This window comes from Dermacentor variabilis, chromosome 6, assembly GCF_050947875.1.
Source record: "Dermacentor variabilis isolate Ectoservices chromosome 6, ASM5094787v1, whole genome shotgun sequence".
NCBI classification, from domain to species: domain Eukaryota; kingdom Metazoa; phylum Arthropoda; class Arachnida; order Ixodida; family Ixodidae; genus Dermacentor; species Dermacentor variabilis.
In genome coordinates, this window is record NC_134573.1 from 164,715,642 (window position 1) to 164,726,551 (window position 10,910).

At 49.9% G+C, this 10,910-nt stretch overlaps 1 protein-coding gene across 1 annotated transcript; it reads right to left on the reverse strand.

Annotated features, from left to right (window-relative positions):
• Positions 1-347: 347 nt before the first annotated feature.
• Positions 348-9,639, reverse strand: LOC142586348 (neuroglian-like). Its single transcript, XM_075697598.1, has 6 exons — positions 9,222-9,639; positions 7,157-7,438; positions 4,649-4,774; positions 3,460-3,615; positions 2,751-3,008; positions 348-460 (listed from the first exon to the last, which is right to left on the reverse strand). Exons 1-6 carry the CDS (start codon positions 9,343-9,345, stop codon positions 348-350), a joined length of 1,059 nt encoding a protein of 352 aa, XP_075553713.1. The 5' UTR covers positions 9,346-9,639.
• Between the last annotated feature and the right edge of the window lie 1,271 nt (positions 9,640-10,910).

Below are 10,910 nucleotides of genomic sequence, written 5' to 3' on the forward strand. Positions count from 1 at the left end.
GTGTTTGCGTGCAGCAAGTAAGTTTCTGGCCGCGCATTAATTAAACTTTCGTGGTGGCGTGCATTTTACCTCGTAAGTCCACGCACATTTACACTTACGTTTCCCGCTTTTTATGCCCTGTATATATATATATATATACAGGGCATAAAAAGCGTATTGCATAAAAGCATAAAACGTATTCGCTGTGTGTGTGTGTTTCCCAGAAACTTCGGTGTCCCGCACTCTCGCAACATTTCGTCCGGCGGAGGTGCCGTTCTCCTACCGAGTGATTTTTAATGACCAGGCCGCAAACGCCGGCGAAACACGCCACGTGGCTCGCACAAAGCGGTACTGTACAGTGGCCTCGCCTATTGATTGCGCACTACAAAACTGCGTGTCGCCCGCTGCCACTGTCGCTCCTCTTTGTACGCGGCGCGCGAGAGGTAGGCGAGAAAAGCGTTCTGTGTTGTGGTCGGTGTGGCTGCGGAGAAAAGAGCGTCACTTTTTAAGCGCGGGTTTCGTGACGCCTGTACATCTGCCGCAAGAGAGAGAGAGAGAGAGAGAGAGAGAGAATGCGCCGAATGGCGCACGCTTGATTTAACGGCGCACGTTTGCTGACCGGGCAGCTGAAGTGAGAAGCGAGTAAAACACAACTCGGCTAAATTCGATGAATGTTGGCAGAACCGTGCAGTAAAAGCTTTAATGATGAAATACTTCCGGGGCGGTTGGCTCGATGCTTGGCGCGCGCATTGATTTTGTACTTCCGCCGCTCCTAGGAAGGGTTGCCTGCAATATTCACCGAGTTCGTCGTGGCCGCATATATTCTTGTTTGTGTCTTCCTTCGCAGCTAGCTCACCAGTCTGTACGCGCTCTCTGAGAAGATGAATGAAAGTCGAGCTTTCTCTACCTGCATGCAGTGTGTTTGTATCGTGGACGTTCCTGGTAATTAAAGCTGACCGTTTCCACCTTTACACAGTGCCGGGTTGCAGTGTCTGTGCTCGACCTCTCTGGCCGATTTGTGCAAATGGAAATCCGTATTTCTCGCGTTTCACCTTTGTGCGGTTTGCGCAATGCTGCGACTGCAAAAGTTCTTTAAAGGACCATTTGCAAAATTCTCTACGTCGCCTGCCCCAGCTGCAAGGATTTTTTTTTCCAGCCAATGATCTCGTTTAAATACATTTGTTTTTCTGTTATCCTTCCGCATAGAAATTACGACAATTATTCGGCAAATTTCGTCTCGTCGCAACTTCGCCTAATATGCTCCCCTCAGGGACAGTGAAAATGTCCCTGACATTACACTACATTATTACATTACACTACACTACACTACATTACATTATTAATGTAAATACAGCCGGGCGAGTTGGTACGGTTACACGATGAAACAGCGCTTTTTATGCGCTGTTCCATTATTTCAGATGTTTTCTAGCCATTCAATAGCGAATGGTCCAGTGGGCAACTTGCAAGGAAGATTTCATTCCGACTTCAGCTTTCACTGTATTGTTAGTAAGGTTGCAATTTGGGCCATTTGATTGTACAGGAGAGATTCAAGCTTTAATGGTTGTAGAGGGTGTCTCACGTAACTTGAGCCAGTAATTAAAAATATGCAGGTGCCACGTGGCTGGACAGAACCAAGATAATATTGTCTGCCGTCGCTTGGAGATAATAAGCTGATTTTTACATTCCGCCTAATTACAGAATTATGCTTAATTAATTAATCAGCTTCTCAATTATTTTACTTAGATGGAACGTGTCAACGAATAAATTGTAGAGCAACATGACAGACTCGCGATACATCTTTCTGTTGCTCTGTACGTGCTACATAAAAGTGTTTTTCCAAGCATAAGCCAGCGAATACACGCAATGTGCCTCGAGCGGCCAGTCGCGCGGCAATTTTTCGTGTAGGCGCGAGCTGCTTTCTTGGTCGGAAAAGCATTTTTATGTAGCACGTATTGAGCAACAGAAAGCTGTATCGGGAGTTTTTTTCATGTTGCTCTGCAATTTTCTTATTGACACTTTTAATCTAATTATAATATATGAGAAGTTTATTAATTAACGCAAGTTATATAATCAGGCAGAATGCAATAAATAATCTGAGTATCTCCAAGCGACGGCAAACAACATTACCTTGGTTCTGTCCAACTACGTCGCATTTGCATATGTTTAAGGTTTGGCTCAACTTACGTGGGACACCCGGTGTATTGTATTACATAAACGCACTGTCCTGCAGAAAGTCAAGAACTATACTTCAAAAAGAGACTGAACACACACACCAGACAGAATACAAACAATTGTAGATTACAGCCTGGCATTTAGGCGAGCGATGCGGTACTCGCACACGGATGAAGTATTGAGCGCACGTGTCGATTAGAGAGCGGACGCATCGGATGCGACGAAATTTCGTTCTTTTCGCGGAGTCCCTGCTCCGAAAACTTGTGCGGTTGGGGTATGTCAACCCTGTACAGCCTTGAGCACGTTCACATTGTTAGTGGTTGTCTTCGCGCAAGCTTCATGCACGACGACTGCAACGTACATGGGGAAGCAAAGGGATGGGGCAGACGGAAAAACAAGCCTTGGGGTTTTTTTTTTTTCTTGCTTTGCAAGGTGCTGGGATTTGGATAGACCAGCCTGAATACTACGCAGGATGTTAATCGTGGCCAGTAAGTCCCACAGTACACTTCTACAGTTTCACGAAGAAAGCCTGCGTGCATTATTTATGTATATTACGCCGTGCGGAGGTTTGCGCGTATAAAAAATAAAGCGCATCGTACCTCCTGGAGAGTCTGAAGAGGAGTGTTGATCCCATGAGTGCTCGCGCAACCAGCGTGGCGACTGCGATGTTTCAGGCATCGCTACTTGGTGTCGCCTTCCACTCCAGATGAGGTAGCCCATGGTCATCGCAGAACCTGGCCGCCAGGTCCACTGGCCACACTGGTCCCAGGACAGGATGAAGTCCAGGTCCGTCAGGTCGTTGCTTCGCAGGCTTGGCCTAGCGCCTCCGCCGGATGGTGTGTTCAGACGCTCGGAGGCTCGTGGAAGGGGGGGGGGGCGGCAGGAAGGTTTGGATTGGGGTGGAAAGTAGGCTTGGGGGGGAGGGCAGGTTGCAGTTTAGGGTGCAGGATGGCGCTCATTCGCTCTCGCATCCATTCGCACTGACAGGTCAGTCCTTTGTGACACACACGTGCAGACACATGCAAAAGTCGCTTGCCACACGCACGTATCCTCACACGCTCGATCACGCACGTAGCCACATTCGTTCCCGCGTCATTGAGTCTCCCGAACAGTTTTACGCAAAGTTGACCATAAATGGATTGAACCTGTCCAAGAACCTAAAGGGTGAACTTGCACATCATCTCTGTCAGCCATCGATCATAGCACCTTGGAACTGTCAAGCTCTCGCAACGCTATCGCACGCGCGCTTATGAGGCCGGGCCGGCTGGCCGGCCTAAAACACGTTTGCTGGCAGTTGCGAATACTCACCCCGTACCACGAGCTGGATGTCGGCCGAGATTTGGCCGAGTCCATTGTCGGCTCGGCAACGGTACGTGCCCACGTCCTGCCTGGACACGCTGCTCAGCTCGATGCTTGTCTCGCCGGCGCCCTGCCACTTGGGACCCGGCGGCTCCTCCACAGCGTCTGCGCATGCGCGTGCCGTCGCACGCACTCTCTCACTAACTCACAGGCCACTACATCCAAAGACATGGTCACGAAGTTACTGCGACGTGTTGTGGGGACCTCGGTGGACAAGAAGGTGCCTCGAAGTTGTGATGGCGAGCTCTACGGGGTTTTTGTTATTCCGTTACGTTCGTTGCAGGTCGGGATGGACAGACGACACAGTAGCCGCAGAAATAATAAACAAAGAAGACAAGAAAAATGAAGAAAGGGAGAATGCTGCGTGGTTTTCTATAGTCTTGTTGAATAAGCGGGAGCTCCAGCTTTGGAAGCGCTGCGTGGACTTTTGTTCAATATTAGTGTGTGCAGTCGCGCCACCGTAGTCGTTTATGTCTGTGCAGCTGTACTAGGCCGTGCGGAATAGGTTAGATTGTCAATACGCTTTCCGATGGGTCATTTCGTTTATAGGAACCTAAAACGTTTTTCAAGCTGCGAGCTCCTACGCGACTTTGATGCTTTCTGAGCATCAATATCGGTCTATACTCGGCCACTCTTATGGCACTGAAAGAGCCCCTTTGCTGTGCTTTCTGTGTAGCTATTGCATTGTGGCATCGCAAGGCAAAGGCTGACAAGGATTCCTTGGTTACAGGCCCTTTGATGCCGCATTATTTTAAATGAAGAGGCATTAGGTAAGCAGACTGTTATTCACTCGAATCTCCGTTCCCTACTTCTTTCGAAAACGCACACACACACACACTGGTAGAGTACGGGTATTCGGAATTCATAACCCTGCCTGAAATTCTAAAACTTATATGTGCGAGTTTCGTAAGTAATTTGGCAGGGTGTGAGACCGGGCTTGTTGGTATTCCAATGCTGAAGTGACTAGCGCAAGAGTAGACACGGGACACAAAAGGGCGACGTGGACAAGCGCATTTTTTTTTTTTTGAATTCGCCTTGCTAGTGGCTGTCTTCATTACAAAGCATTTATGAGGGTGATTTCAGGTCAACCTCCGTTTGTTTTTCTTTAGTGTAAAACATCAAATAGCAGATAACTTACCTTCGCCTATTCTGAACCACGTGACCCTCGCGTGGGGAAAGCTTATGACGTCACAGCGGAGGGTGGCCAAGTCGCCGAGCGCTACGACGACTTCTTTCGGTGGTTCCTTGAGCCAGTGCGGTTGGCCTGCGAATGAGCCAACAGCGTGTATGTACATATATGTCATAAGAAGCCCAGAAAATAGACACGAAGGCCAGCATAGGGGAATTTATCGGTAGTTCTTAGTTGAACTAAAGAAATGATAAATAAATGGAAATGAAAGTGGATGAAAAAAAAAACAGTTGGCGGCAAGGGGGATACGAACCCACGTCTTAGCATTACGCGTGCGGTGCTCTTAGCAATTGAGCTACCGCGGCGTCGTTTTCCCATCTACTTTCTGGGGTATTTGTTTATCTACGAGTACCTTGGGAGGGTTAGCCAGCGCCACCAGTCACGGCAGGTCGTGAGTGGTGGCGCGGAGAGAGAGAGAGAGAGAGAGAGAGAGAGAAATAAAAGAGAGAGAGATGTAAAATTGGGCAGATTCCACGCACAGCTGGAATCAATGTCATGCGAAGCATTTTGCAGGTACATACCTGGCTACCTAACATTGTTTGGGGTTCCGCAAATTGACACCAGGTGGACCAACTTGTTTGTGTAAATTGCGGGGTGTCTGTGGATCTGGAACGTACGTGACGGCAGCAGCCAGACAACCAAATCGAAGACGATAGCACGGTGGCAGTGGCATGATTTATACGCCGTTGGTTTTTTACGTGGGTTGTGGACGAACGTAAGCGAAGGAAACATATTGTGACGTCATCAACGAATACGTGTTATGCAGTCGTACGTACCTATGGCTTTGTCATGTGGTCTATGTCAAAACTACCATGGCATTTATACTCCATTGAAGAAATGTTAAAGCATGTTTAACTTGGTGATCATGTAGTCGGTATGATATAGCAAAATTTCTGGAAGTACTGATCAAAGTGGGCCTGTCCCGGAGATAGTGTGGTCGAACACGGTGCCTCAGAGAGCCAGCTGCCACAAGGAACAATGACGAGGAAGTGGCACGGGGGCGCACGCGCCGAACGTTTCAAAGACCAGCAGGCTGGCTTTGGAACGAGCGAACTATTCGTGCGTTCGTGGCGTAATAGCTAGAACAGCGGGCTGCTGAGCTCAATGGCAGAAGTTCGATTTCACTGTCGGTCACAGAATATCCTCTTTGTATTGAAGCGAGGCGAGACAGGAACCTAGCTACGTGCCTATACAAAACTGCCGCAATGTGGCAAAAGTGAAGCAACGAATGTTTCGCATTAAAAAAGAGTAACTTTGCTATAAGCGTTTGCTGAGTCCGGTGGAAACCAAAAGGCGCAATGGTACTTTCGCGGTCTTCTGATGGGATATCGACTCGTAGTATGCATTTCGAGTCCAGCGTGCTTTTCGTTCGTGCTTAACTATTTTTGCTTTTTGACACAGGAAGAAGATGTAGCCCAAAAATAGTCACATAGCCAAAAGGAAAATTCGGACGCCAACTCAGACAAACAGTAGCCCATGTCGTATATGGTGTAAAAACGTCTCTTTCGACAGAGGTCGTTCGTCTAAGTTTGTTGAGAAAATGCACATGGCCAAAGCCCTCTCGCAGCAGTGCCGGCCTGGTCGTCGTTCGATCGCGTAACGGGACTGAGGCGCGCCAACGCGGCGTCGTCTCGATTCGATGCGGTGAGCTCGTGTCGAGCTCGATAGGCGGGCGAGCCTCCAGGCGCCCTCCCCTCCCTGATCGAAGTCCTGAGACGGTGCCGAGGCGCCTGTGCCGGCGTGCGAGGTACACCTGCAGTCCTGCTGGAATCGATGGCGCCCGGCCGACTGGTGCCGAGGGATGAGTCACACCGTATATAGCTGCAGTGCTAGAGCCCCACGGGGAGGGGAGCTGGCTCCCGGTGGTAACGTGATCGGTGCACTGTTGGGCATTGACCGCAGTGAGTCAGAGCAAAGTGGGGGCTATACCGGTCGTAACCTTAGCGAAGTTTCTTCTTTGTGTGTTTAGGCTTTGTTGTGGATTAGTGGTCATCATATTGTCTGACGTCATCTTGCTCTTCTGCCGCATGCGTGTTTGTTCTGTTTCTTCTTAATGCAACTGACGACTCTGTTTTGCTGACCTGAATGCGGGCGCAACTGTTGCAGTAGCAACGTAATCTACTTTGTTACATTCATGAAAAGCCATCGAACGCAAGAGCAAGGAATATCCCTGAAATAGAATTTGTTCAGCGACTCTATCCAATACTATTCCTCCTCGTTCCTCGTAATTTGTCATAGCAGCCCCCCCCCCCCCCCCCCCCGCCTTCGTTATCACCGGCATCGGGCGGATCTCGAATGGTAGATATGAATAGGATAGAGCTAAATGAATTCTTGCATTACACCGGCACTGATTGAACACATCGTCGCGAGACGTCTCGGCGATGCTTTAATCGGACTGCACTCTGCAATGACGGTGGATCCCGCAGCTTGCGATAAAGGACGCCGTCGCCAGCTCACCTTCGACCCTGAGCTGCGCGGTGACGCTGTCCTGGCCGAGCGCGTTGCGGCCGACGCAGCTGTAGTTTCCCGCGTCGAACACGGTGGCGTTCTTGATGAGCAGGATGGAGGTGGTGGGCAGCGAGTGGATGACCAGCCGGTGGCCGCTGGCCGACAGGGGCTGACCGTCCTTGCGCCACGAGAAGTCCACCTCGTCGCCGCTCTGTACGGCGCACATTGTTTGCACGTTGTCCCCTGCCGCCACCGAGCGCAGGAAGTGCAGGGGCTGCAGCCGCACTGGCTCTGCGGGGTGGAAGGGGGAAGGGGGGGAACGTACAAGGGATCAAAAGCGCTTGACTGAGGACCTAGTTTATTATGCGGCATTGTATGTGAAAGTGCGAAAAGAGACACAAGCTACAAAATAAGGTATAAGGAGAGCAGCGCGTGTATCTGCCCTTTATTTTTCGTTTCTGGATTGTGTCTTGACGTTTGCTTGCAATGTCAGGTGGAAGGGTGCTCCCACCTAAAGCTCACAAAAGAGTTTGTCAGTTCTTACAACAATCTATACTGATTATACGTAATCTCTGGATAGTGTACTTAGGATTAATATGGGCGCTTGAGTTTGCATGGTCCATAGACTGCTAACAGGCAATGTATTACAATTCTGTATTTCAAGTCTTTGTATTACAAGTCCGTATTATTGCCCGGGCGAAGACAGGTCCCCTTGTGGAGGCGTTCGATCTATCTTTAGCCATACCTTAAACAACCACTCTCAAGTCCGTATTAGGTAACAATATGGATTGTGCACAGACAGTATACGGATTTCACGGTTTCTGTCATGCTCGTCCGTCCATGTTCACAATACTTCCCATATCGAAGAGAGTTTCCTCATTGCCTGGCGTTGGGGCACTGTAATTCATGATTGTGATCGAGAGGACCATAGTGATGACCTGTCGAAGCGGCACTTCAGTTTTGTGAGCAGTGACCCGGTTGTCTACATTTCCGTAGTCCCACTGTATTTATCAACTATTGTTTCCAGGATGTGTGTGGCTTGATACTATTAAAAAGAAAATTCTCTTAGGGAGGCAAAGGAGTCCATAAAGGCTTCTATAAACATACGTTGAGAGTGCATCAGTCAACTTTTTATGGTGAGCTATAATGGAGCACTAAAGAGAGAGGCACGTTCTTTCTCACGAACACCACAGCTACTGCTCGTTGCCGAGGTAGGGGGAGGGGGGGCGGAGTCTGTACGTTGTTCTTTTATATGTTCGGATCGAGGAAGCCACCTGATCTCCGTAAATATGTGTCAGCGCGAGCATGCGGAGCGCAAAAGAGCATTCAAGAAAGCACAAAGGACTAGAGATTTGCGAAACTCTGTCATTGGTGTACACATGAGGACAGCTACGATGCATTGCGCAAGAAGGAAATTTATGTTATGTACAGGTTTGGTGCACGACCCACTAAATATGACCGCACAAGGAAGCATAGCGCCGTCGACAAGTGCGAGGGTTTAGAGGAAGGCATCTTGGCTTTTAGATTGCACATAGTACAGCTCGAAAGCTAGTTTTTCCTAATCAGCTCAGTTTCGGCGGTTGCCTACGTTTACCGATTTGTTCTGAAGATTAAATTGTTGAAGACATTATTTCTTTATGCGTTGCCTATTGTAGCAATCAGTGCATTAGCTAACCTAATGGCTGACAGTGGTACAGAGGCGCGTGCAGCCTCGCTCCTTTGACTTTTACGTCTTGTAGCACTTGCGTGCAGCTAAGGGCCGCGATTTGTTTGAGGTTGAATACAGCTGTGTTAGCATTTTTTTTTCTAAGCCGCGCGTTCTCTGAATTCTGACAGCTTTCATGTTGCCGTTTTGTCAGTGCCGAAGACTTGTGCGAAATCTTACTCTTTTTGTTAGCAGGATTATCGACGTCCTTGTATAAGTTAGTTCCTCCAGTCACGCACAAATTCCTGCACGTGCGGACGAAGCTTCGCGCGTTATACGAAGCGGGTTGCAACATTACTTTATTGCCTTAGCGAATATTATTTCGCGTATTTATACAGCTGCAAGGACTGTATTGTTTCGACTGCTTACCAAGTGCGGCCGCTCGTCGATTCTGCAGAAGGAACGTAATCCAGGCCAGCAGCAGGGCCGACGGCCTTCGCCATCGAACGGGGCCCCTGCCCGAGGCGCCGTCATCCGCGTTCGGCGACGGCATTCCGGCGGTGCCCGCTACCCGGCTAGCATCTTCGTCTCCCGCACCGTGCGGCGTGCCCCCACACTCCCGCCCTTGGAGAAAGAAACACTTCACCGGCGCAACCGGGCCGAGTCGCCGCTACAACAAGCTCTCCAACACGCGTGGCACCCTGCACTTCCGCGGGATACACTGGGCGAAGCGCTTCCGGTTACGCCATGGGTTACCCGGGCCCGTGCCTCTGCATCCGTTTGAAGATGGCCGCTCCGTCTGACTGAGCCCGGAGTCCCGCGGCCCTCGTCTGTCCCGCGGCCCCGAAGCGCGTTCGAACGTTGCTGCCCCCCCCCCCCCCCGATAGCGATGGCGTTAGTGTGTATGTGCGTGTCAGTCTATGTGCATGACCCCTCCTCCACCTTTTCCCCCTCCTTCCGACCTCTTTTTCCTCATCCCATCCCCTCCCCAATGTCCTTCGTATCCCTGCCATTAGTTTTGCCCGGGGTTAATCTCGACGCCAGGCCACGCCCTCTCCCCCGTTCGTTAACTAGTGCCCTTCTTGCCCTCCCCCTACTTCCCCGGCGCGTCCCAATTGTGACCCCTCTCAGCCCGATTAGGAAACACCATTGGTTCGAGGCTGCGTCCGCCGGCCGGAGGCGGTTCCTATCTTGCGACGGTTCCCACTGGCGCATTGGGGAATCCACGCGGGAGAGCCGACGCATGGTGTGCGTGTGTGTCGTTGTCTTGGGCTCCAAAGGACGGCTTGCCTCGTGCGGTATAGTGGGAAGAACTGCCGATAGGATTCTTGGATTGCTCGCGTTGTCCTGCGTCCGGGAGTTCGGACTGACTTGCGCGATTCTGCAAACTGCTTTGGCAGTTCCCACAGAAGGATTTTTTTTTTTCGTTGTTAGCGGGCGCTGGCTTAAGTGCGTGGACCCCATGTGTTAGCTTGTCGTGATGAAGCGCTCCATTCGTTTCTTTCACCTGGACCTTCACACAAACTGCGAGGTCGCCGACGTAGCTACCTTCTCATCCTTTTTGTGCTCTCGATTTTCGAAGCGCTAAAGAAATAGAGAGATTGTCTTTTTATAGAGTGTTTCTTGGCATGTGTACTTGACCGCGATTGCTTTTTGGAAACAGAAATTCTCGGACATCGGAAAACTAAAGAAGACAAGGATGTCATCTGGTGGCTTGACTCAGAACTTTTTTCAATCAGTGACGTGCTGTTTCTTTTTTTCTTCTTTTTAATGGCTCACTGCAGCCAGAACTGAATCCCGTGAGTAGCTTTCCGTCTGCGCGTCGCAACAGTGTACAGGAATGGGGTCGCGTAGTTTTGTAGCGTAATCGAAACCAAAATTTCAAGCATAATTGCGTATATATGCGTTCCGATGCGTTAGTCTTCAATGACAGGCGTCCTGGCTGTGAAAGTCGCAGCATGCGGTAACTCTTTCTCGATGTAAGCGTCCCGGAACATTCTTGCATCACAATCCTTCCCCTCCCCTCCCCAACACACACACAGACACATATTTTTTTTATTCGCTGTTTTCTCTAGTTATTCGTCGGTGAAGCTGCTACGAAACATCTCTGGCCGGTTC

Excerpts from the sequence above, each read along its gene's own strand:
- LOC142586348 (XM_075697598.1), bottom strand. The coding sequence starts at position 9,345 with ATGCCGTCGCCGAACGCGGATGACGGCGCCTCGGGCAGGGGCCCCGTT. Across the intron at positions 4,775-7,156 it reads CGCGCAGCTCAGGGTCGAAG|GCCAACCGCACTGGCTCAAG; the intron begins GTGAGCTGGCGA and ends GCTCATTCGCAG. Across the intron at positions 461-2,750 it reads CTCTTCAGACTCTCCAGGAG|CCACACCGACCACAACACAG; the intron begins GTACGATGCGCT and ends TTTTCTCCGCAG.